At 37.0% G+C, this 26,383-nt stretch overlaps 1 protein-coding gene and 1 long non-coding RNA gene across 3 annotated transcripts in view; one reads left to right on the top strand and one right to left on the bottom strand.

The window, feature by feature from the left end:
• The window catches only part of LOC113071307 (propionyl-CoA carboxylase alpha chain, mitochondrial-like), a 54,751-nt gene that overhangs the window by 7,495 nt on the left and 20,873 nt on the right, over positions 1–26,383 (top strand). Inside the window, exons 5-11 of one of the 2 annotated variants that reach the window (XM_026244677.1) lie at positions 1,656–1,769; positions 2,004–2,057; positions 9,282–9,413; positions 23,386–23,422; positions 23,525–23,603; positions 24,484–24,586; positions 25,979–26,073. In XM_026244677.1, the coding sequence (XP_026100462.1) occupies positions 1,656–1,769; positions 2,004–2,057; positions 9,282–9,413; positions 23,386–23,422; positions 23,525–23,603; positions 24,484–24,586; positions 25,979–26,073 (614 nt within the window). Of the gene's footprint in view, positions 1–1,655; positions 1,770–2,003; positions 2,058–9,281; positions 9,414–23,385; positions 23,604–24,483; positions 24,587–25,978; positions 26,074–26,383 lie in introns of both variants that reach the window. The other variant, XM_026244676.1, reaches the window with a different exon arrangement.
• LOC113071309 (uncharacterized) lies at positions 18,012–21,550 on the bottom strand. The gene is made up of 3 exons (XR_003280072.1): positions 21,249–21,550; positions 18,505–18,566; positions 18,012–18,128 (listed from the first exon to the last, which is right to left on the bottom strand). It is a non-coding gene; the product is annotated as an uncharacterized LOC113071309 (long non-coding RNA).

The following is a 26,383-nucleotide window of genomic DNA, read 5'->3' as shown; positions in this document are numbered from 1 at the left end:
ACAAAAACAGACTCCTCCCACGATAGTTTGATTGACAGTAGCATTGCTGCACAGACTGGATTGGCGTCTTCCCTTAGACCCGTCCTGAGTGACTGTCATCAGTCAGCCATTGTTTCACCATTGGAGCAGATGTAAACAAGAATGACTTGAAGCGATTGAGGTCATCCATTGTTGGATGTAATATTAAAAACAGCAGTCGTCACTTACTTTACGACATCTGAACTGCTGAAGACGTAGTGGATTTCGTTTGTTTTGAAGGGAATGCACCCCAATCTACTTAAATGTGTCTATGTTCACACTAATCATTCGTTATACAGCCTCACCAACAGAAGAAGTGAGTATGATGTTTTCTTAATTAATCTTTGAAAGTCGCCTTTCCTAACAATGTTCTTATTAGCAAGTTTCATGATGAATGCGGCAAAAGTTTATCGTCTCTCAGAGAGCGGCTCGGAAGAGAGGGGCGGTGTCAGCAGAGCTCATTTGCATTTAAAGGAAAATGCTACAAAACCTTGACCAAGTAGTGTTTAATTAAATGAAATTAAACACTACTTGGTCAAGAAATACAGTCGATTAAAAATATCAAGTTAGTTCAATAATCATTTCTTCAGTAAAAGGATCTTTAAAGTCAGAGGTTGCAGTATATGGCTGCTTCAGTCTTTTGGAAGAAACTTCCCCACTTCTGTTTGCGTCACCCTCGTTAAATGTGAGGGAAAAACAACTTTGTGTCCCTTTTTACACATGTGTGGAAAACATTAGCAGAGGAGCAGCAGTTTGCTAGCAAGTCTTTTCCAAATCTCCCCTGTTGACGCAGTTGTCAGTATTAATGCTTCCCCCATTGTGAGGTCTGTCACTCCGTCAGCTCGCTGTCATAGTTGCTTCACACCGTGTGTGACGACATCTTGGCCACACAGACATTTGCGCAGACGACTAACTGGCATGAACAGCAATGAAATTGAAAGTGTTTATATGTTAAAAGTTTTGGGTTATTTTTTTTTTTTATTACATAAACTGTTATAACCAGTATTGCATTTTATAAGTGTCTTTAAAAAAAAAAAAATCTACATTTTAAAATCATCTTTGTAAAAGTGCTTCTTTTGCATGCTTTCCTGAAGCTCAAATACAGAGCTTGACGCTAGCAACACCGGGTCGTGGGTTCAATTTCCAGCAAACTAAATTTAAAAAGTTGTGAACTGGTCAAGATGTGCGCCTTAAATGCAGTGTAGGTTTCAGAGGTTAAAAGTACTTGCCAAATGCATAAATGTAATTACCTTAAAAGCACAAAAAATACCTTAAATAATTAAATAAATAAATTGGGTCTGTTCAGCTGCCATAAATAATTAAATAAATGGGTAGAATTGACCTATAAATATCGAAATAGAAATTTTGGTCAATTCATCATTAACTACGACTTTTGCGTCAAACTCCTAATTTGCAGCTTATTTACTAGTTAGATAAGTAGTTGTTAAGTTCATGTATTGAGTAGCATTAATACTAGTAAATAACTAATAAATAACCAATATGTTAATAATAGGCCTGCTAATGAGCAACTAGTTAATAGTGAGAATTGATCCCTATTCTAAAGTCTTACAGAAATTTTGTACGCGCAAATATATAGTACAGACTTTGGTTATGTTCATGTGTTTTCATTCTGTCAGGTTCACGTAAAGATGGCTGATGAAGCCGTGTGTGTTGGTCCTGCCCCTACAAGTAAAAGTTACCTGAACATGGATGCTATCATGAATGCCATCAAGCAGACTGGAGCTCAAGCTGTAAGTGTGTGTGTGTGTGTGTGTGTACATATGTAAGATAAAACGGGAATTTGGCACAGTTGGAGCCTAATCCATGTTGGTGAAAACAATGTCATATATTATGATATGGTGCCCTGGACAATGTTATTATCTATAAACTGAGTGATACGATGAAACTGTTAAATGTCACTTGTATAACATTAACTCTATGAATGCATGTAGGTAAATCATTTAGTCTCTTTCTCTGTCCTATAGGTTCATCCTGGCTATGGATTCCTGTCTGAAAATAAGGAGTTTGCTAAGAGACTGGTGAGAAAGAAATTTGTATAGTTAAAGAAAAGCAATATTTAAATGAGTTTGTGTTCGAGTTGGGGGGCTGAGTAGCCCCTTCACTTATTGTTCTACATCTGCCAGTGTCCCTCCCACACACACAGTTTTCGTAATTAACAGCTCAGACCCCCCAGTAGTAATTTAATTAAAGGTGCGAGTTCTGAGGTGAGAAGATTATTTGCAAGCCAAATGAAGGCAGAAAGGCCAAAAGGGTCATTTGATAAAGAGACTCATTCCACATTCACATTCAGTTCCATTTTCTTTTTCTTTTGGAGGACAGTGCTGTATTTCCTCCAGCATCTGTTTGTGAAATATTACTTCTATTTAAATCTGTTTTCTGTTTGAATGTATGTTGACATTCGATTATTCCTTTGATGCAAAGCTGTATTATCAGCAGCCAGTCTTCAGTGTCACATGATCCTTTAGAAATCATTCTAATATTCTGATTTGCTGCTCATCAAAAATTCGTATTAATATCGATGTTGAAAAGAGTTGCGCTGCTTCATATATTTGTGGAAACCATGATACATTTTCTCATTTTAAGAAAGTTCAAAAGATTATTTGAGATGAATCTTTGTTACATTATAAATGTCTTCACTCTAACTTTTGAGCAATTTACTGGATGCTATCTGAATAAAAGTATATTAAAAAAAATCCACAGAAACAAAGTAACAAAAATCTCCCTGACCTCAAACTTTTAAACAGTAGTGTACGTGGTTGTTATTCAACAATCCTAAGCCCCTTTCACACTGCCATTCTGGCAAATACATGGGCAAAGTGTTCCGGCAATTGTTCCCGGGTCACTAGATTTTGCACTTTCACACTGCCAGTGATGATCCCCTATATGTGCGTGCTTTCACACACAACCCTTGAAGATCCCGTAACGACACGTGACATCAGCGCGTGACGTGTAATGTATGAGTCAACAACGCTAGGCACGTTATACTTTCACTGAAGCAAGCAAACGATCTCGGCGTCAGCGCGGAAAGTGAGGAACTAACTGATCTCTGCTTCATTACAGTTTGCACATATGTTTTCGTCGCGAACGACAAATCTTCCTTGATCTGCCTTCAAAACAGCCAGTAAAAGAGTCGCGCGATAATGCGCGTCATCACTTCGACACGGAATTAGATCTGGCTTTTGTTCACACAGCGCTCATATCGTGTCGAACTCCGCAATGTTACTAGGTCCCCGACCCGGATTCAATTCAGTAATCAATCCCGGGACATGGTTGCTTTCACACAGAAGGCGACCCGGCAATGTTCCGGAAATATCGCGGCTCCGACGTGCAGTGTGAAAAGGGCTCTATAAAAGTAGCTCACCCAAAAATGACAATGTCCTGATATTTATTCCCTATGCAATAACATTTAACGGGAACGGGAGTGTTCTGGCTACAAAGAGGACACACATCTTATAATAGCTTTATACCAGTCTTAGCTTTGAGTGAAAAACAGGCCAAAATGTAAATAATTGTTTATTGATATTCTTCCCCTCCAGAGAGATGTTAAGTGCTAAAAGTCAAATCTAAATGTGTTAGATTTATGAACCAATAATTCAGTTTAGTTTAGTGAACCAACTGATTCTTTAAAAAAATATTGGACTCAAAAAGTATGATTTGTTCAAGAATTGGGTCTTGCTTTGTTTCGAATTATGTTTTGTTCTTTACCATTGAATGACTTCACAAGGCATTTATAAATAACGCACAAGCTCAAGCTTTATAGACTACATTTATGGTAGTTTAAAAAGCTCTAAATAAGCTTTTATAGATTTAAAAGCTCTACTCCTGTTTTTTGTAAAATAATATTATTAAAAAAATACTTTTTTTTTTTGTCTTCCATGGAATAAGATAATGCAATACTTAAATGATACAGTTTAAAATTTATATTTATTTATTTATTTATTTATTTATTTTTCTAGTGACCTATCCCTTTAACCCCTGCACCCCAAAATAATTGAGCCAAGTGCTCCGGTACAAACAAGTGCATGTGCCAACCTCCAACTGTGTCTCAGTGTTGCCATGGCAACTAAACTCAGTAGCTACCATCTTTTTTTTTTAACCCTTCAATCGATTCTGACTAAATAAGGACATGCTTCGTGTCGTGGCAGGCCCCGAACACACACAGAGAGTTCACATGGGGCCGTCACTCTCTTTTTTGATCTAGATATTTTTGCTTTTTTTGGGATTCCGGATTTCTTCTGCCAGATTTCTTCTTTTTGCCTGCTTTGCTGCATCGCAGAACAGAGAAAATAGGAACAAAAAGAATTTGAGAACATCGATGTGGGAAGATGACACGCCTCTCTCTTTCTCTTCTTACTTTCTGTTTCTTTTGTCCGCAGTAGTCAGTCATGGTTATTTATTGTGCGATATACAGATCTGTGGTGCGTGTATCACGTGTCTTCCTCTCTTCAGTGTAGTGCGACGTGAGACTCTGCTGGCAGGGTTTCCTGCAGCTGCGCTGATGTGCTCTCACGATCTGCTTTGATATAAATCACATTCAGGCGGGAGGGAAACACACGCGGTGCGTCGTCACAGCAACGGCGGGCTCACGTTGATGGGTTGCCTAGAAGTAGTTGTAGATTAAATTTTTAGCTAAAAATTTTAAAATAAACATGCTTTTCTGGTTCTGTTTTAAAGGCTTTCGGCAGAACCTCATACTGTTATTTAACAGAGCCTGGTAAAAATGCATCAGTATGTCAAAATAAGTGTTAAATATTAAGAAGTCAGGGACCCGAATCAGCTGAGCTGAACCCAGATTTGTTTCATGGCCCTCAAGGTTTTTGAACGCATTGATGTAAAGGACACCTTTTGATTTGACCGTTATCCTGCAGTGAATGAGTCACAAACTCCTGTTTTTTTTTTTTTTTTAAATCTACATCATCTTAATGAGGAAAATCTGCCTAGCAGCTCAGAACGAATGGAAGCAGATTTGCTGCATTTTGCATGGCTCCTCAGTCATTAGAATTACATGAGTAGGCTATACATGCATTCTACAAAGTGCTTCCCACCTCATGTTTATTGATATGAAGTGTGTGATGTTAATGCAAAACTTTCCTATAAATGAAATTGTACCGAAATTTCTGCATGGTTGACACCAACCCAACCGACCGACCTTTTGCTAAGCGTTGCAATGGCTGGAATGAATTGTGACACTGCAAACTGTAATGTCTGCTATTTTTCTACAAAGCAATTGATAAATTATGCAGATTTGAGGTTAATAATTTGCACAGCCAATCAAGGAGAAAAGAGAGAGGATGCATCCAAATATGCATACTTTCCTACTATATAGTAGACAAACAGCAGTACTGGTATATTAAAAGAGAAGTATTCATAAAACGGTAGGCAAAAAGTAAATGGACTGCATTTATATATAGCGCTTTCAACAGACCACATGGCCATCCAAAGCGCTTCACAATTTGCCTCACATTCACCCATCCACTCACTCATTCACACACCGACGGCGGTGTCTGCCATACAAGGCGCCATCCAGCTCGTCGGGAGCAGCTGGGGTTAGGTGTCTTGCTCAAGGACACCTCGACACTTGGTCAGGTGGAGCCGGGGATCGAACCACCAACCTTCCGGTTTGTAGACAACCTACATGAACCACTGAACCACTGAGCCACTGCCGCCCAAAAGTGACATACTTATTCCATTAAGATGTTGAAGGTCGGATCCAGTGAATGGAGTTGTGAACGGCAGAGAAGAAACACAGCTGATGCTGTAGGTTGAGAGTGACATGACCAATGTAGTATTTCCAGATTGCATTGATACTACATACTTTTATAATATAGAATGTATTTTTTTAATGGTCAAAACATATTTATTCAAAAGAAGTAGGCTCTACTCTGAGATTTCAGATGAAGCCAGTGAGAATCCTTTTTAACAATTGTATAATGAACTGAATTGTTTCTAGTGTTTTTAAGCATTGTCACTATGGTGCTCTTTAGTTGCTATCATGACAATTTGAGCTAAATTCAAAACTATTCAAACACTATGGTCATAGAATGACATTTAAAAAGAGCAAAACATATTACAAATTATTATTATTATTTTATTGTTTTTCCCTATTCTATTTCAATTAACTTGTCCTTGACAGCCTTGTTTCAACCAATGTTGTGTTTTTTTAGGTAGAATACCTATTTGACTTGAACAGTGGCAGATGGGGGAGGTGTGAAACTCGTCTGAAAAAAGTTTGTTGTGTTTCTGTTTGCTGCCGTTAATGGTCCAAAAAAAAAAATTATTATCAAGAATTTTAAACAATGTGGCATTAATGCCTTTTTAGCAAATAATAATATTAGTACTTTCATCTCTTTTAAACACGTTTTTTTTGCCATGATTAAATCCCTCTAAAAAGTGTGGGCTTAGAAATGAGTCCGGAGTGTCATAGTAATGCATTTCTTACAGAAAGTAGTTAATGCAATGGTTCACCTACAGAAAGTAGTTTAAGCACAAGCATTTAATTTAAACCATGTGTCAGACTATTAAGTCTTAAGCTTTTAGAAGTTTTTTTGTTTTAATCGCTTTTAATCTTTTGTTTTGTAATGTTCCAGACATTTTTGTCCAGCTTACCCTGTATACTTAATTGCTTTGAATAAACATACCTGCTGGATTGGTAAATGTAAATAATTCATTTCATAACCAATTCCTGAACCACATCTGTACCTGCTGTTGTCTCTACCTTTCCATCCCCCCCATTCACATTGCATCACACACACACACACACACACGCGCGTGCGCACGCAGATAAGTGGGCCATCCACTGCCTTCCGTGTGTGCGTGGAAATGAAGATGTCATTACATTAGCAGTTGAATAGTGACACCCCCCACATGAATAAGAGGTGAATGAGCCCCCCATCCTGAATAGCTGCCCCCTCTGCCCAACTGTTAGTACCGTTTCACACCGCGCAAACGATTGGCCAGAGCCCCTGGGCATGCGCAGGTTCAGCCTAGAGAGCTCTGTTAGGATTACCTCTACAGCCTCTTTAGCATGTTAAAAGAGAAACGCTTTTCAATAGCGGAGAGGAGATTGAGTTTGAATAGAGTGAGCGTGTGTGTGTTTTCATGCCTTTTCACTCTTTGGATGTTGTCTTGAACAAGATGTTTTCATTATCCTAGTGTTCTCTCACTCCTGTTCACGGTTGTACACAAGTTCTTGACGCCTCTAGAGGCTTTTTTACTCTTATTGTAGCGGCTTGCTGGTTGTTTAGCCCTTTGAAGGTACCACATGCACAAATACACATGAGGGACTTATTAAAAACAGGAGGAGCAGAGCGATTGAGTGACATCTGAATGGGCCCAAGCGTTTTATTAGATTAAATTTTCCAGAGCTCAACAGAGACACTGACAGGGGTTTGAGGGGAAGGCCTCTAGCGTGACTGGGGCCGCCATAATTTGTCAGTGAATTTAAACCTTGATATTGTGTCCCATTTATGGATTTAATTTAATGCGATCCTTGTAGCTTAGTTATCTTTTGTGACCTGTTTTTTTTCCCTCTTCTGTTTTGTTTACTTTGTTTTGTGGTGTTCTATTTTTATTTTGTTTTGTTTGTGGTTTGGTTTTGTTGTTGTTGTTTTTTTTGTTATTTTGTTTCAAAGTTAGTTTTGGTTGTTTTTTTGTTTTGTTTTTGAGTTCTTTTGTTGTATAGTTTACGTTTTTTTTTTTTCTTTCTTTTGATTTAGTTTTGTACCTAATTAAAATATTGTTTTCTTATTTTTTGTTTGGTAATTTTATCATTCTGGAGTCGTTTTGTTTTTTGGATTGCTATTTGTTATTATTATTTTTACAGCTCAGTTGTTTTCAGTCATTTGTTTTAAATGGTTCATGGTCATTAGTTGCTCTGATTCATTTGTCTCAATAAAGGAAATATATTTTGATATTATTTATTATCATATTTAGCAATAAACTAGATAATTGTGAACCTTTTAAATTTTGGGGCTAGCAAACTTCTGATTGAGTGAAAAATAAATCCCCTATGGAAGTTTACTTTATAGTTTTAGTGATTTGTAATCAACTTAAATTGATTACAGAAGCTGATTTCGTTGACACTTTAGTTTGTTTCTTTTCCCAAGCACTTGTCAAGAACAAACAGATCGCTTTTTTGGCCTAATTTAGATTTATCCTTTATCTCATGACACCATGGGTCCAGTTGGAGCTGAAAGAGTCATGGGGTCAAATCCCTCTTTTAATTACAGAGCTCTGTGGGTTCTGTGCGCCTCAGGCATACTATCTGTAGTATATTAGCCAGGAAGCAATAGTCTCCCAATTCTCGAGACTTACAAAGAAAAGAACAGATCTTCTTTTTCCCGTTCTTTTTTTCTGGCTTCGTTATTTAGATGTGTGTCTTCAGGCGTTACCTGAAGCTACCTTTCTTTACTTCACCAAGGTTCATACCCTGGGGGTCTTTTTTGTGAAGGGATTTGGTTCCCATGGCAACAAAAAAAAGTTTACCCCTTTTGAGGTCGAAGATATAGATATTCAAGATGTTAGAATGCGGTGCGAGGCCAGTGCTCCTAGGCCTCGTTTACACTGCCAGTTAAATGTGACCCAATTCCACATTTTCTGAGGCATTGCGTTTTGTATGTCATTAAAACTGCAACAATTTGGTGCTGCTCCGTAGTTTAATGATGTCATATGTGACCCTTGCTGGCATAATTAGTGTCAATTTTGCACGGGCTATTATGATTAGGGGAAAATTACGTGTTTATATACATCTACTGTTATATTTATTTTTTAATTTTTTTATTTTTTTTGAGAGGATTACCTTTTTTCCGATCGCTTCTGGCACTGAAAATGTTAAAATTAAATACAAATATTATTGACCCCAAACCTTTGAACGATAGTCTAAGTTCAAGATCATAAGAAACATACATCAATCATCTGTGTCCAAACTTTTGACTGGTGCTGTGAGCAAAAGTGGAATCAGATCATGATGCACAGCTGTGTATTATGACCAGAAGAGTGCAGCTGGATCACGTAATGTGCAGGTGTGTAGAGGTTTGATGTGGGAATAGAAACTGTGGGTGTATGCTGTGATGTACGATCAGATTATCTCTGAGTCATGTGAGTCGTTTGGCGTGACGTGACATTTTCTGATGGTTGTCTTAATAGATTTGATGCTTATAATCATGATTTGTACGCAAGATCTGCTCAGAATAAATGATTTATATGACATGAAATATGCCTTCTTATGAATTCTTCCTCTACAGGCGGCCGAGGGGGTGACCTTCATTGGTCCTGACACGCATGCCATCCAGGCCATGGGGGATAAGATCGAGAGCAAACTCATCGCCAAAGATGCCAAAGTCAACACCATCCCAGGCTTTGATGGGGTGGTCAAGGTCAGATCAACATTTGAGATGTTTTATTTATGTATTTTTATTTCTGATCGCAATCTTTTCCCAATAATCCATTACTTCTCACATACCTATGCTGTTTATCTTTTAAAGGCATTTCACATATCACAAACACCTTTTCTTTAGGACTGCATCCAGATAGTTGGTTTATGAAAATGAGTAAAAAAAAAAAAAAAAAAAAAAATATATATATATATATATATATATATATATACCAAAAATGATTTCCTAGCTGAGCTACAGTGCATATGTGATGTAGGTAATGACATATGTTATATAGTATAATGTAGAGTGCATACACTGCCATTCAAATGTTTGGGATTGGTCAGTGGTGGACAGTAACGGAGTAGCTTTACTTTGTTACTGTACTGTTTATCCATTTTGTACGTTTTTCAAGTATCTGTACTTTACTGGAGTAGTTTTATTTTGAGTAACTTTTACTTTTACTTCACTACATTCCAAAGCATAAGCTCATACTTTTTACTTCAATACATTTCATACAACATATTGTTACTCCCTATAATATATCACATGCTCCGACACGCAGAAGCTGTGTCTGATTCATCATGAGTCTTTTCAAAATAAACTTTTAAATCGGATCGCAAATCGCACCAAATGATTCGTTTACGTTTATCCATAGACAGTAAAATAAATTATCCGATTGCAGCTGTTCTGGAGTCGACCACTCACTGATTCAAATGAACCATTCAGTGCGAGTCAGTAAGAACCGGGAGATCTTGTGAGCGCGCGTGCGTCTGATGCTGCTAAAAGTAAGTTATTAATGTTGAAATTTAGGATTAATTATTGTAACTGAAAATCATATTTAGGTCAAAATTGTCAGTTGTTTGGGAACTAAATCCGCTGTAAAGAGTGATCTGTTTAAGACCACTGAAATGCTCGAGTGCAGACGATGCAGACACATCAATCAGCGTCTCTGTTTTAGGTAAAAAAAAAAAAAACACCATTAAACTAACACAAATTAAATAAAATAACTCGTGCACGTTCAAATTGTTTATCAGCAGTAACGTTATATTGTTTGGATTAACTAGACGAGTAGACCAACATGAATGTTTATTCATAACTGTACTGAAAGCTGATGCTAACTGTCTAGCTAACAAGCTTGCTGGTGCTAACTTGAGGTAATGTCCAAATATTTTTATTCAACCACCTATATATAGATAGATAGATAGATAGATAGATAGATAGATAGATAGATAGATAGATTGATTACATCCAGGGACCAAAGTAAGGATGTGTACTAATTAAAGTAAGGATAATTATTACGGTAATTATCAAAGAGGGGAAGAGATGGCCAGGGGTGTTTTTACACCACAGACAAGATTTGAGAAGGAAAAAATCATTATGAAAATATAATTATATTTCCCTTAAAAGGTTCTTCCTAACTTCAGGCCTTATTATCATGTCATATATAACTGTGATGTTCTGTAAAACAACAAACTTTAAAATACTTTGTTCTTACTGGTGAAAATCAGATGGTCATCTCTGCTTTCTCTCAGGTAAATCACAGTGTAAGTTTCACAGTGAACTTTACTCTTGTCAACGTAGTCTATATCAACAACAAAAATATATCTTGACTCCATATAGTGGTTATTTTGGAAAAAATCCCAGGTATTTTGAGCAGTAGGATTATTACAAATAATATGTGCTAATATAAAATTAAATTAAGTAGCCTATATAAAATTGCAAACATCTATCTTTCAGTACTTTTTTACTTAAGTACATAAATTTAGTACTTTTGTACTTTCACTTGAGTAAAATTGAAAAAGGAGTACTTTTACTGGAGTAATATTTTACTATACTTATCTGTATTTTTACTCAAGTACTTGATTTGTGTACTTCGTCCACCACTGGGATTGGTAAGATATTTGTAAAAGGGTTTATATGATGCAATTTGAATTTTTCCTTTCTCTTTGGAGTGATACAAACTCTTGGACCATAAAGACAATCTTAAAATTTTTAAAAACTAAAGTCTCAAATCCAAAGAGATATTCTTTATAAAAGTTTTAGACCTGTCCATGCCCTCTTAAAACACCTCGTTTAAATGCCCCCAAGTCTACGTTACTGTGTGGGAAGATTTGCATAACATCGCCTAAATGTTCATGCAAAGAAATGCTTTATTTTTATTTTTGCTGTAGTATTGTTGTTGCCGCAAGCCACAATGTTGGGGAATAGGGCTTGCATAGACTAGTCAAGTGATCGACTACTTCAACCACTAGTCGGCGCTGTCGGAAACAATCGACTACTCGAGCATGCATTAACCATAATGCGTACAAATGCCGCGTTTCCACCGAAATTACCCGGAACATTTGTACCAGGAACATTTTTTCCCAGGAACTTTTTTTCCCCCCAGACCTGTTGCTTTCTGCGTTTCCACCGCGGTGTAAAGTACCGGGAAGATTAGGCAAATAGACTGGTGACGTAGATCTGCGCGCGTTTCTCAATACAAAGTACCGCTGATTTAAAAAAAAAAAAAAAAAAAAGTACACTGATTGTGGACGTGCATCCTCGGTAGTTAGTTCAGATTGTGCATTCGTCTAGGGAGTGTGATGTCCGCGACGATGCAAGTCTGTTCAATTTATAAACAGCAGCTTACTTGATAACTTCAGTCAGCTCGTCTTTGCTACTGCAATTTTCCTAACTGTATATTTACAATAAAATGAAATAGGATATCAAATACCACTGCCTCCTTTGGTTTCATTTAAGCATAATAACAGCTGCAGAAATGTACTTAGTTCAGGGATATGTGTATATGCAGCCATTACAATGAAACGAAATATTATATAAATTTGCCTTTTTTATTTTCATTTTAACATATAGATAAATTGAATACAGACCAAAGAAAACCTGTTAGATTTCCCCTGCAGCTGAATTATATTTTATGTTTAACCACTAAAGAGACATCAGAGCTAGCGGCACATATCAGAAGGTCTAGCTGAGGTGAGGCTGCTTCTCGTCGGATAGATGATCACTGAGCTCCCGCTGATCGAGTGGAGCTCACAGTCTACTAGATCGGCGAAACACTTTTTTAAATAGGCACTGTCTTTATAAATAAACAACAGATTTGAGTATTAAACAACTACAATCTCGTCTGAAATACTTTTAAAATTACATTTCATGACACATAACAGTAATATTTTGAAAATGTTGATCCGAATAAATGGTGGTTGAACTCAACCAATGCTGCGTGAACTCAACCAATCAGAATGTTTAGCGCCAAAGTCCCGCCCCCGAAAGTTACGGAACTTTGGAAAAGTACCACCTCGCCAGCAGGGACTTTCTGAGGGGAATTTTTTTTACCCGGAACTTTATTTAGTTCCTGGTTCCTGCGGTGGAAACACACCAAGTACCAGGCCAAAGTCCCTAGTTCCTGGGTAAAGTTCCTGCGGTGGAAAGGGGGCTAAAGAGTTTGCAAGTACGACGTGAATTTTAGGATTACAATATTGCGTGTAGCTGTTACTTTCTATGACCTTATCTATGTTGCATGTAAAATTAAAATATGTAAATAGGGGTGTGCCTGAAGCCGAATACCTTATTCCGAATGACACGGATAATTGCTTCAAAAATGAATAACAGACAAGGAATAATTCTGCCTGAGTACTCGGCTGAAGCTGGCACAGTCCGTAGTTTGCTAGTAACAGGTGAGTCAGGGGATCAACACAATATTATACAATAGACCTCTAAAGCCACGAGTGTGAAGTGAATGAATGTAAACTTTATGAGAGAAAAGAGCGCAAATCAAACACAGCATTGCTTTGGTCTCTCCATGCATCTCTCAGAAATCAGAGCTTGGCAAGAATAATATCACATAATAATACAATACAATACACGTTGTATTGTATATATTTAAAAGGCAATGCTTTAAAGCTTAGGTTTCGATATGATACGAATGAATGGATTGAAATTTACTAATTTTTTGAAAAGGTCCTGTTCACACATGATCCCTTAATGGTAACTTACCCATAATTTACCTGTAAAGACTGTATTTGTGAAAGGGGTAAAACTCTTCTTCTGTATATGCGGTGAATTTGAATTACTTAATGTTCATCTGTGAAAACCGTGTTCATTATCTCACTAGATTTGTAACGTAACTCCTTTGCCAGCACAGGACAATACAACAATCTATGTCTAAATATGCCTTTTACTGTACATTGCGATTTCAAAATAAAACTTCCTGATTTTCATGTGGCCAAATATAAAAAAAAATATGGATTTAAACATGGTTTAATCACACTGTACAGTGAAACATCACCACTGGCCATTAGTGACCTCTGCAGGTATTTGTTATAATATATAATGCACTTAAAGTTCCCCTGAAGTGCCTTGAAACACAGTTATTTAATGTGGTGACGGAAATTCAACTGAAACAGGAAGACAGGGTGGGACATATTGATTAGCTCGATAAAGCCTCATTTGACAGCCACAATCTAATAGATTACCCCATAGATTCAATATTAAACTCTTAGTAGAACAAAATAGTGATCATAATCAAGCTGATGTTGTGTAGTTTAAGTGTCAAGTGTTGACTATATGTTGACTCGACTGTGCGTGCTGGCGTGTGTTTGTGTGCCACAATGTAAAACAAGGCCTCATTTTCCAAAATCAAAAGCAAATTTATACTATATGAATCATTCACTATTGCCTACATTGTGCACTAAGTGCCATTCACTGTTACAGGAAATACACTGTGAACAGTGACCGATCTCAGTTGCAGCCTCAGCACCTATTTAGGGGTCGGGGAGTAGGGGGCTGGTGCTTCGAATTCGAATAGATGTTCGAATAGAACAAACTTCTGAAGCGATAAGAGAAACATACAAAATGTGCAGAGCGGTGGGTGGGCGGGGTAGTTGTACTGGAATTGAGAACCACTGTCTTATACTGTTTTTTTATTTTTTTACATGTTGCGTTGTATCGCGCCGCGTAAACATAAAACCATGTTTATATTTGTGATCAGAGAAACAACAAACAAGCATTACTCCACATTGCTCAATACTCGTGTTTGAATCATCAGTGGCAAATTCTTTAAATATGTAAATGTACTTACAGACTGTGAGTCAGAACAACTGGCAGTGTACTATACTCTTCCAGGATCAGAAAACAGTCCTTCATAAATGTGCTGCTCACATCTGTATATTTGGGTTGAACTGTTCTGGAACAGTGTTGTAAATACAACTTAACCACCGATTTCTAGTTGTGTATTCTTTTGGAAGACCAAACAAAGTAGTTTTTTGTTTCAGAAGGAAACACACAGCATCTCCACAATCGGTGGTAACAATGAGAATAAAAGTTACGCTGCCTGTCTTTGCATGAACATCTGGGCGGCGTCATGCAAATCTTCCCACATCATGACCTAGATGTGGGGGCATGTTAGAACGAGCCGTTTTAGGTTGGAGTGGTTGGCTCTTAACTTTTTTAAATAATATCTCTTTGGATTTGAGACTTTAGTCTTTGCAACTTTACAGATCTTCTTTATGCACCAAGAGCTTGTAACACTCCAAAGAGAAAGGAAAATTTGGAATCGCATCATATGACCCCTTTAAGACTTACATATTGATACAAATACCCCAAAAAACTTTCATTTTGATTTAATGGGGACTTTAAGTAAGTTATGTTCATATAATGTATAGGTATATTACATTATGTATTTTAACAGTGTTGTTCAATAAAACCATATAATTTACTTGGTTTTCAAATTGTATTTGAACCAGTTATTATTGCTTCATCGTTATTTTATATATAAATAGTCACACAAAAGCCTGGTTTTCACTTAGGTCTGTTTGTGTTACTAAAAAATGCTCAATCATCAAAATAATCATTAGTTACAGCCCTAGATTAATTAAAATATTTCAAAATACAACTGTATTGTCTTACTACTTATAATTAAAAGACAAATATTTTGTCAATGGAAATTTCATAAATATTCTATTAAAATATTCTAGTGAATTCTTGTTTTAGTGAACCAACTATCTGTATTTTGTCAACTCCTAACTCATCCTTTAAAATGATATTAAACCTTGAAGGTCTACATAAAGGGTGTGGCCAGTTGAATGACCGGTGGATTGCCACAGCTGTCATCGCCATCTAGCTAGGTGGGTGTGGTTTCAGCCACTAGTTCCCGCCTTTTTGCTTATTTTCGATTATCCAGGAGTGACGCTCTGTCAAGAAGTACTTTTGGCTTTCAAAAATGCTCTTCGGTAACCTATGGGTGACGTCACCGACACTATGTCCATGTTTCTCATACAGTCTACGTTGTGAACGCATAGATTCTAGGAAATCACTGGCAGTGTGAATGAACCAAAATTTAGCTATCAAGGAATGATTGCCAGGACACATTACCCATGTATTTCGAGCCAATTCTTTTTAGATACATTTTAAATTTGTGTTAAATGCAGGCCTTTCTTTTAAAATTTGCGTGGATTTATTTATATGTTGAGAGTAGGACCTGAGCGATATCATGTGAGGTGGTGTACGTTCGCGCATCTTAGTGACATACTGCAGATGAACAAGCACTCTTAAAAATGGATATTGCATATGTCAAAGTAGACATCAGATAGACATCTCTGAGATGTACAGTGAACAGTGCTCTCCTCCACCCTCAGTACCCATGGCTGAAGTGCCCTTGAGCAAGGCACTGAACCCCCAGTGGTTCCCTGGGCACTGGATCTATAGCTGCCCACTGCTCCGGGTGTGTGTTCACTTCTCAGTGCTGTGTTTGTGCACTTGGATGGGCTAAATGCAGAGCACCAATTCAAAGTATGGGTTACCACACTTGGCAAATGTTACGACTTTCAAATAAAAGAACATAACGTATAATAATAGAACAAAAAATAATCATAAAATCAATATACTAGCTGCTGGACCTACTGATAATCAATAAAATAAAGTTTTTTACTGATTACTAAACACAAAGTTTTTAAGGAGAAGACAGTGTGCAGAAGAAACTACTACTAAGGGGGGGGGGGGTGAAATGCTATTTCATGCATACTGAGTTTTTTACACTGTTAAAGAGTTGGATTCCCATGCTAAACATGGACAAAGTTTCAAAAATTAAGTTATACGTTTGAAGGAGTATTTTTGTTCCAAAAAAAAACTCTTCCGGTTTGTCACAAGTTTCAGAAAGTTTTTTTCGAGTATGGCTCTGTGTGACTGTAGATCGAGCGGAATTTCCCTTATATGGGTCCTAAGGGCACTTCTGCCGGAAGAGCGCGCGCTCCTGTATAGCAGAGCACTGAGAGGCTGAGCACAGCCTGATCAGAGCGAGAGCGTCGCGAAAAGTCAAAAAAAGAAGAGTGTTTTTGGTTGCCAGGGCAAGAAAACCCTGCACAGATTACCAAAAGAGAAACAGCATTAAGGGACCAGTGTTTATTTTTACAGAGCATCAACAGAGTTGTACAAGTGTTTTTGTTTGTTCCCTGCATTTTGAAGATGCTTGTTTTACAAACAAGGCCCAGTTTGACGCTGGATTTGCACATCATTTATTTCTTAAGGATAATGCAGTCCCAACGAAAAAGGGTCACGACCGTGTGTTGGAACCGCAGGCGGTGAGTGAAACTGCTTCAAATATCTCTATGTTGTTAACTTAACAAGGCGCGTAAGCACATCAAGTAAACAACATGCGATGTTGTCATCAAACTGCACTTTCCACATGTACAGCAAAAAAAAAAAAAAAAAAAAAAGATGACATAAAGTGGAACTTAGTCATTTTCCAAAACTGCTAAGCAAATATATACAGTTTCAGTACATACCACATAGAGACGCCTTTGCTGATGCTGCTCTTGTTAAATTTCAGCCTCTGGATCTGTGTCACAGCTTCCACATGCTCTCAACTCAAAAGCGTACTGGCGCTCGTGATTCTTTAGCTCCACCCACACGTCACGCCTACAGACGCTCGTGTTTTTCCGGGAAAAATCGGTATAGACTATCTTTCTCTTATAAATATAATAAAAATAAAGACTTGTTGGAGTTATGAAGGATGCAGTACTACTCTATAGGTACTCAAGATTAACAGGATATTGAGTGAAAACGAGCATTTCACCCCCCCTTTAAAGACTGTGTGTTCCAAAAACTCTCAAATGGGAGCAGAGGGCTTAAGGTAGTATATGTCATATAGAAAGAAAAGTTTGAAACACATATTGACTGCTTGTAGTATCGTCTCCTGTTCCATCGCCTCCCCGTTTAAAATAATAAAATCTTGGGAGGAGTTTTCCTTGTCACCAAGCACCAGGACATGTGGATTCTGGCTTGTCTCGTGATTCAAGTGCAGCACTAATTGGTGCCAACCTTAAAAGAACAAAAAAAAAGTTCAGTTAATATGCATTGTGATGATATTTCATTTTTACACTCACTTTACAAATAAGTTAATTTAAATGAGTTAAAAGCTATAGCGAATTTAAATTGGTTAAAGTGATAATTCACCCAAAAATTCAAATTCTGTCATCCTTTTTTTTTCTTCACAATATCTTCTTGGAACGATTTGTATTGTACAACGTGTGTCTTATACAAAATAAATAAAGGTGACTTGATTTCACAGGGCACTGTAATTTTAAGTGTTGCTTTTACTTATAGGTTGAATGTCAATGAAGGACCTCTTCATTTCCGTGTTTGATGTGCACACCATTTTTCCATTTGTGTGGTATGGTGCAGACAGCAGGAAGAGTTTAAAGACAATTTCTGCACGAAGGTCTTTAAATTAAAAAAGTACAGAGAAAGCACAAGTTAAAAAAAAAAAAAACTAAGCTCACAGTTTACATTTTTACAGTCTTTGTGGGAATCTACTATCATTTGCACTAAAAGACATACTAAACCAGTTTTCACTCCCTCCGGAAAATTTGTGGCTAATGTGAGTACATTTTACCACTCTTTTCCACTCTTTACCCTTTGACTCATTTGGACTTGTAGGGAGGAACAAAAGTACAGTGTAAATGAAAGGAAGCTTTGTTGGACGGAATGCAACAATACACTTATTTCACCTCATTTGTCTTTTTTCATAATTTTTTGAAGTCATAGGTCTAAGTAAAATTGAAAACTTATGTATCATTAATTTAAATAGGTTACTAACCTTGAAATGTTTCAATTAACAGGCAGAAATTTTATTGTTGCCTTCATGAAAAAGTCCATTGTCTAAAACAGAAGTATAAACACATTTAATACAACACATTTAAAAACATGTCAATCAATCTAGCTTCATAAGAGAAATTGCTGTAGTTATAGGGTATTCTAATAGATGCATAACAATATTCAATATGAATAACCATTAAAACACTTTTACTGTACAATGAATTAGTGCTGCTGCGCTAAGACGAATATGGCTTCAGTTTTACGCTTCCCAAAGGTTGGTTGTTGTAGGAGTAACGTTATGTAAATTTGGGGCACTGGTATACATTTTCGCTGCAAGAGCGGATTACCTCACGACTGCGCGCTTTTCTTTCGTCTGGGTTTTTAACTTTTATAACAGAAAATTGCAGGTTCATTCAAACGATTCTCGCGGAGTCTGCTGTCTGTCTCATGACGGATGTGTGTAAGCTCAGCTCGCGCAGCAGCTTCATTCACTGGTCAGATCCCATAAATGGTCCGTGCGGCTTTTCTAGCTTAATTCTAATGATTCAAACTTTCACATTTCACCAGACATATTAATCAACTTTAAATAATACTTGTATGAAAAGTTTTGCAGCTAACGTTAATCTTTTAATGTATTAAAGCTGGCGAACAAACAGGTATAGCATTCATTTACAATCGATCTGATTCTCTGGGGGAAACAAACGGACTAAAGGGAATACAAACTTTTTTAACATATAAAATAATAATAATTAACGTATCAGACACATTACTTAATGTTATAACAGTTATATACATCATACGATTATATTAACAGTTACTTACCCCTCATAATCAGGCAGACTGCCACTGATGTCTGCGCTGAGTCTCTGACTGGACCGTTAACATTTGAACCGGAGTGAAGCGGGAAACATATTTAACCCTACAGTTGGGTTATAACTAAAAATAACCCACCGCCGAAAAAAAAATGACCCAACAAATTTTAAGATAACCCAACATATTGACCCAATAGGTGTATCCCAACGGTTGGGTTAAAAAACAACCCAACGTTTTTTGCTGTATACAGGGACTGATTATTGCAAATGCAGATCCCAGTGTGTTCTGGTTAAACAATTTTTATTTATTTATTCATTGCTAAGGTTTGCATATGGTGGTGTGTTCTTAATGACAGCTTTCCTTAAAAATATATTCTAAGCTTAAAGTTACACTTTATACACTTGCTAACAGTATCGCAGTGTATTGCATTATATCGTATAGGGCTTGGGCGTCGTGACGTCATTACTTGGCGTGGCCGCCACGTTGACAGCCTCCTTTACTGCCACTCGGACTACTGCGCAGTGTTTAGACATACTCCCTCTCATCCGTGTGTCTTAATTTGATTAATTAAAAATCTATTTCAACCATGGTAAACCATTGCTATATTGTGGGGTGTAATAGCGCAACACATAATCGCCATGGGGAAAATAAAATGAGAATGGATTAACTTTACACCGCTTTCCTGCTTGGAGGCGCGACCACGGAGACCATAACACAAGGGGCAAGGAACTCGACCGGAAGTTGAAGTCGGGTGGGGGCTGCCATCTTTTAGCAAAACTTCACTTGCGTTAGCATCCCATTGACTCCCATTCATTTTGGCGTCACTTTGACAGCGAATAACTTTACATCTGAGGCGTTTAAAAACTCTGTTTGTCCATTATTTATTTCTAAAGATACACGACAATGTATAAAGGGCTCAATTACCTTCTATGTTACATTATGGCCTCGTATAAACAGTTTTTGTAAAAAATAGGCTAACGATTGCATCATAACCACTCGGCTCTCTGTCGCATTACCGTACAGACAGGTGTAGAAGCTCGCAGGCAATTAACTTAATATGGCGTAGTGGCGGTACATTTTAAAATACTATACAAAATAATTAATCAGAATACTTACTCCTGCTCACTCACGACAAAGAACTCCCCGCTCAAGCTCGCTGTCTCTGCAAGATTAACGATGGCAGTTTGCACGCACAGCTACTAGAAGATTTACATCTGTCAGACAGGTTGCTGACGTCGTCAAGCTTCGTTTGAGTCTGCGCGTCAGAAACGGAAGTGCTAAAAAACGCTAAAACTGGGCTTCATTTGTCTCAATTGAGTTCCAATGGGGTCGCTGTGTCCATTTCTTTTACTGTCTATGCCATAACATCTGAATATTAATTTATATAGCTTAAGTCAACATTGAAAATAAGGGAAATTTCTCGGGTTACTCATCCAAAATACGGGAAATTTCAACATTCATCTTTTTGTTGCTATCCCTCTGCTGACAGCAAAAAGTCTTACTACAAAACTGCTGCATTAACTAACGTTAAGCGATTTGTGAAGCTAGGTCTAACGTGACTTTAGTTGCAGATTGGCGTGAAATCGTGCTCTAACAACAACCACGCTATCTTAAAAAGCCCAACATCACGCTAAGGTTGCTTTCAAGTCAGCAAAACGATGCTTTGAAAACATCTGTTCGCTGGAAGGGCAAGGAGTAGCAACAGGACAACAGCACAGAGACTTGACAGGTCTGATGGAGGGGCTAACAGGATATTTTACAGGAAAATACTAAAACGGGAAGACAGCTGGAAAAGAGCTAAAATACGTGAGAACCCCAGATAAAAACGGGAGGGTTGACAGCTTCTAACTACACTTTTGTTAAAAGTACATGTGTAAATGGTTGTTAGCAGTAACGTTTACCAAACTAGCAGCAAGGTGTAGCGCAGCTTACCTTTGTCCAGATTACTGTAACGTATACTGTTTGCCGGTTTTATGATCTGCAACTCCTGAACATATCCATTTGTGAACTGCACATGAGACTCTAATGACTTGTAGCTTCGGAACTGTTCTGAAGTGTAGGCGCTCACAAAACAAACAATGTAGCCGAGGATATCTGTAATGCAAAAATGCGGCAGCAAGTCTCCATCGGTACTCCACTATTGGTTGGGAATTTCATATGGATCCAAACCGTTAATAGTGCCGATTTTGTGCACATACCGGTCCCTGACAACCCCTATTTTGTGTATCCCTTTAAATCCCACAACCTTTTCCCGATTTTACCATCTTTTCTCTTTCTCCCAACTCTGCTTCTTTTCGTTCGACTTGCTGTATGTTTACATTCGCGATGCTATCAACAGGGCCGCCACGTCCCAGAATGCAACGCAGCGCCCAAGCCCTATTGCAACCCCTGTATCGTGATATGTATCGTATTGCCAGATTCTTGCCGATACACAGCTCTACTCTCCTTAGTGCCAAATAGCATTGCATTTTACTCCTGTTGTTGTGTTTGGGTTTAATAATAATAATAATAATAATATATATATATTAGCGAGAGAGAGATGTATGCATTTATGTATGTTTAAATGTGTGTGTGTTCTCCGTTGCAAAGCATATAAAAAAGCTCTCAACCACAATAAAGCTACATATCAGTTCAATTGTCTCCATTCCTTTTCTCCCTCCTCCATCCATCTCCTCCTCCTGCCTGCTGTTTAAATGGCCTTTAATGGTAGTTTTGACACTTCCTGAGCCGATAGGGCTCTATAAAGCAAAGATGTGACGCATGACACTCTGACTGTATGGCAATTACCATCTGTGAAAACCTCCTCAACGACCCTGATAACATCAGCAAACTGATCACAGTCTGACTCTCAAACACACGTGAACATCTCTTCTTTAGTCCCGTCTGATGAATTTCTCACCTTAGCTTAACTTCATTTAACGCTGGTGTAGAACTCTGCTGTTAATGTATTTTGACATCTGGTGAGAGAACATTTTAGTGGTTGTTTCATTATTTCAGTAATTGTTTGTAAACTATTACTTTGTCTCCATTTCAATATGTAACAAATTTCTAAAAGCAATTAAATATGACCTATTGTCACCAAACGTGTTAAAATTACTTGCAGTCAATAAGAAGTCACATTAGTATTTTTGGCAGGAAAATATTTATAATTTGATTCTATGGTTCTTTCAGTGTGCAAAAAATGCATAATATGGTCATTTCCCACTGTTTTACATTAAACGTGTCAGTCTTCCAAGTATTTACTATAATTAATTGACTTATTAATATCTTTTTCTCTCTCTTTCTCTTTCTCCATTTTCTAAGAAAATGGAAAAATGTATGTTCCAGAAATGTTACAGTGGGACTTAACACTCATTATTAATGTTATTTGTACAAAAAAGCACATTTGGTAATTAACTGATGAAGTGTTGCAAATTAATTTTCTTGAAGAGTAGTGGCTTATATGCAGTTGCATGTACTGTACAAGAATAAGATTTGATTTGATTTGTGTGTCAGGTGCTGATGTATGATTATTTTAATTAAAACAAGCCAATTTTATTCAAATGTTCTATTGGTTACAGTGTTAAATGTTTTAGATCATAATATTTAAATCAAATTTAAATCACATTTAAAACCATTGTGCATTTTTTTCCCCTTGCCTTCATGTATTTTTCCTACTTTTGTAATTATAGATTTGTTAAACCCTTGTCCTGGGGCCAGACTTTTAATTTTGAAACTGAAAAGGAAAATCCATCATAAAATGACTTATTACATTCAAAATCTCCGATCCAAACTTGCCCATAGCTGAAGAATCAGTCCAGTCAATCACACAGTATTTTGGTTTCATAAGAGTAAACCAATTAGACATAATTATCATGAATATGGGTTGCTAACCAGGTCAATTGTGGTCAAATCTGAACATTTTAACATTCAATCACAAAAACTGTAGTGGTTAATAAACTATTATGCTATGTTACTCCCCCTACTGGACATGATGAGGAACTGAATTGCCTTATGTACTGCAAGCCACATCTCACAAACAGATATGCATTTACTAAGCAAGCTGATGTTTATTTTATTTTTTTTTCAGAATGCAGAAGAGGCTGTTAAAATTGCAGGAGAAATTGGTAAGAATTATTCAAATGGTGACATTTTTATAATGCTTTTTATCTGTCAAGAAAAAGGTAAAGTGATAAAGCAAACTCAGAATGTGTGTCCGTCTCTTAAAGGCTACCCTGTTATGATAAAGGCATCTGCTGGTGGAGGCGGTAAAGGGATGAGGATTGCCTGGAATGATGAGGAAACCAGGTGAGACATGAGAAAAGCAGATTCAGCGACGCTATAAAACCGATATCAGAACCAGCTGTGACACTGTGTAAGTTTTGAGAGAGTCTTTGGAGAGAGTCCGTCTGAGGTTCTTATTCAAGCAGTTCTAAGTTCTATTAGACCATTTAGTTAATTAATTCATTGTATTTGTTTTGGGTCAGTGGTATGGGGAATCACGAATGGAAACAAAGTGACCAGAGTGTTACATTTTATTGTTTTTAATTTGCTCATCCACGTATAAGTGTAGTGAATTAAGAGAGAGACTGTACATATACACATCAACCATTCAGATTCTCTCTGTCTCTCTCTCTCTCTCTCTTGCTTCCCTCCCTCCTTATCTTCCTGTGTTTGAGAATATTAATGAAAACTTCAGTGGAACATGCTGCTGTAAATTGTGTCTTTTATTGCCATAAGGTGAAGCCAGGCTTTTGTTTAAGCTTTAATTGGATTTATCTTGAGAGGCAAAGCAGTCACTCAAGCAATTCAGTGGAGACTGAGACAGACAGACAGATAGTGAGAGTCAGTCCTCAGTTAAATAGATGCATATTTACTAAAGAGAAAGCCTCTTGCCACAAATGTCAAGTTCCCCTACAATGTATACTTCAACCCAGATCCAGGCAGTTTAGCTAATTCAAGTAAGATCTGTTAGTTCACAGTCAGTCGTTCTCTCATTTCTCTGTAACTAGACATGAATGGGAGTTAATGGAAGTTAAAAATAAAAAAACATATCACTAACTATAAACAGAAGTTAATAACAAACAAGTGGTTGATTATATAATCAAATATGAATAATCATAATCTTTTTGTAAGATTATTATTATTAAGTGATAATGTCTTATGAAGTTTTGATAATTTGTTTCAGGGAAGGCTTTCGTTTTTCCTCCCAGGAGGCAGCATCTAGTTTTGGAGATGACCGTCTGCTGATTGAGAAGTTCATAGATAACCCCAGACATATTGAGATTCAGGTATTTACTGGACAATTGCCACCATACTTGTGTATACACAAACTTTTTTAAATGCCATTATATTAGAATAGTAGTGCAGTCATCACATATTTGAAGACTCAAACATTTTAACATAAATCCAATCAATAAAGATTCTGCTTAGATTCCAGCTAAATAGCCTCAGATACAACTAGTTTGACCACCCATAGTTGTAACTGATTGCTGAAGAGCAGTTAAGTGGGCACTATCTGCATTTAGACCAATTAGTTCAGCTTCAATTAAAATTTGTTCACTAAAATATAAAAATAAAATAAACATCTCTCATCTTTTTTTAACTGTAGTAACACTTTATTATAGGGACCAATTCTTACTATTAACTAGTTGCTCATTAGCATGCATACCACTAGCATGTTGACTGACTGTTTATTAGTACTTATAAAGCACATATTCTACATCACATCCTTAATCCAACCCAATATCTAAACTTAACAAATACCTTACTAACTATTAATAAGCAGTAAATGGGAGTTTAATGAGGTAAAGTCATAGTTAATAGTTAGTTAATAGTGAGTACTGGACCTTAAAATAAAGTGTGACCATAACTGTGTTTACAGTTTAAGTTCACTTTCACCCACACATTTACATTCATGAATTTGGCAGATGCTTTTATCCAATGCATTTATCATATGCAGTTTTATAAGTTATAAGCTTTCCCCTGGGAATTGAACCAATGATCTTGCCTTTGCTAGTGCCATGCTTTAATGAATGAGCTTTAGGAAGGCCCACAAAATTATTCTGTTTATCAAATTAATGTTACAATTAGATTACCTTTTAGGTAGGAGGAAGTTAGTTGTAATTGGTGTAGTGGTTAGGGCGCAGGGCTAGGAACTAGCAGGTTGTTGGATCTATCCTCAGTTTTTTTTTTTTACTTGTCATTGTGCCTTTAAGTAAACAGCTTAACACCAGGTTGCAGATTCTGATCAGCTAATTGTAAATAAAGCTTCTAGATTCAATAACATTCCTGGAACAAATACGGAAAAGCAGTGCACTAGCATCACTAAGGTTGTGTGTTCAGTTCCCAGAGAACGCATAAATGGGTAATGTATACCTTCTCTGCTAAGTAAGTCACTTTGGGTAAATGCTTGTTAATGTGGCAAACCTATAAATGTAGATTATAAATCTAGATGCATGATAAATTACATAATTTACTCTGTTGTGGAGTGCTTTTTGAAAGAGTCTGGATTTTGAACCATCAAATAAGTGTTCTTTCTAAATTTCCAATCTGACTCTTTTACCGTATCTGCATCTTTCTCTACAGCAGAGATTGTCTACAGTGACATGGAATATTTATTTTTGTTTGAGTGGCAACATTTTTAGGTATTTTTGGCTAATGGTTTCTGCTGTTGTTTGCAGGTGTTGGCGGACAAACATGGCAATGCTCTGTGGTTGAATGAGAGAGAGTGCTCCATCCAGAGAAGAAACCAGAAAGTGGTGGAGGAGGCACCCAGGTTTAAGCAGTTTTTTTTTCTTTTTTTATAACTGTAGCCAACCTGAGAGTTGTTTTGATGCACACAGTTATGTGCGAGAGAGTCATTGTGAAAGAATATGACTACACTGTGTTGCATTTTAAAATTAATTAAATTAAATTATTTAATTAAATTAATTTAGGGATGCAAGGTATTGTAATTTTGCCGATATGCTGATAGTTTTCAACTATGTTTGGCCGATAGCCGATGCCAATACAGATATATAATTATTTTTAGTTTTGGTTAGTTTTTAACTATAAATTTTATGTTAGAATTAAATAAACCATAATAA

Source organism: Carassius auratus, unplaced genomic scaffold, assembly GCF_003368295.1.
Source record: "Carassius auratus strain Wakin unplaced genomic scaffold, ASM336829v1 scaf_tig00006910, whole genome shotgun sequence".
NCBI classification, from domain to species: domain Eukaryota; kingdom Metazoa; phylum Chordata; class Actinopteri; order Cypriniformes; family Cyprinidae; genus Carassius; species Carassius auratus.
Note: the sequence above shows the minus strand (reverse complement) of the source record. Positions and strands in the feature narration are given on the sequence as shown.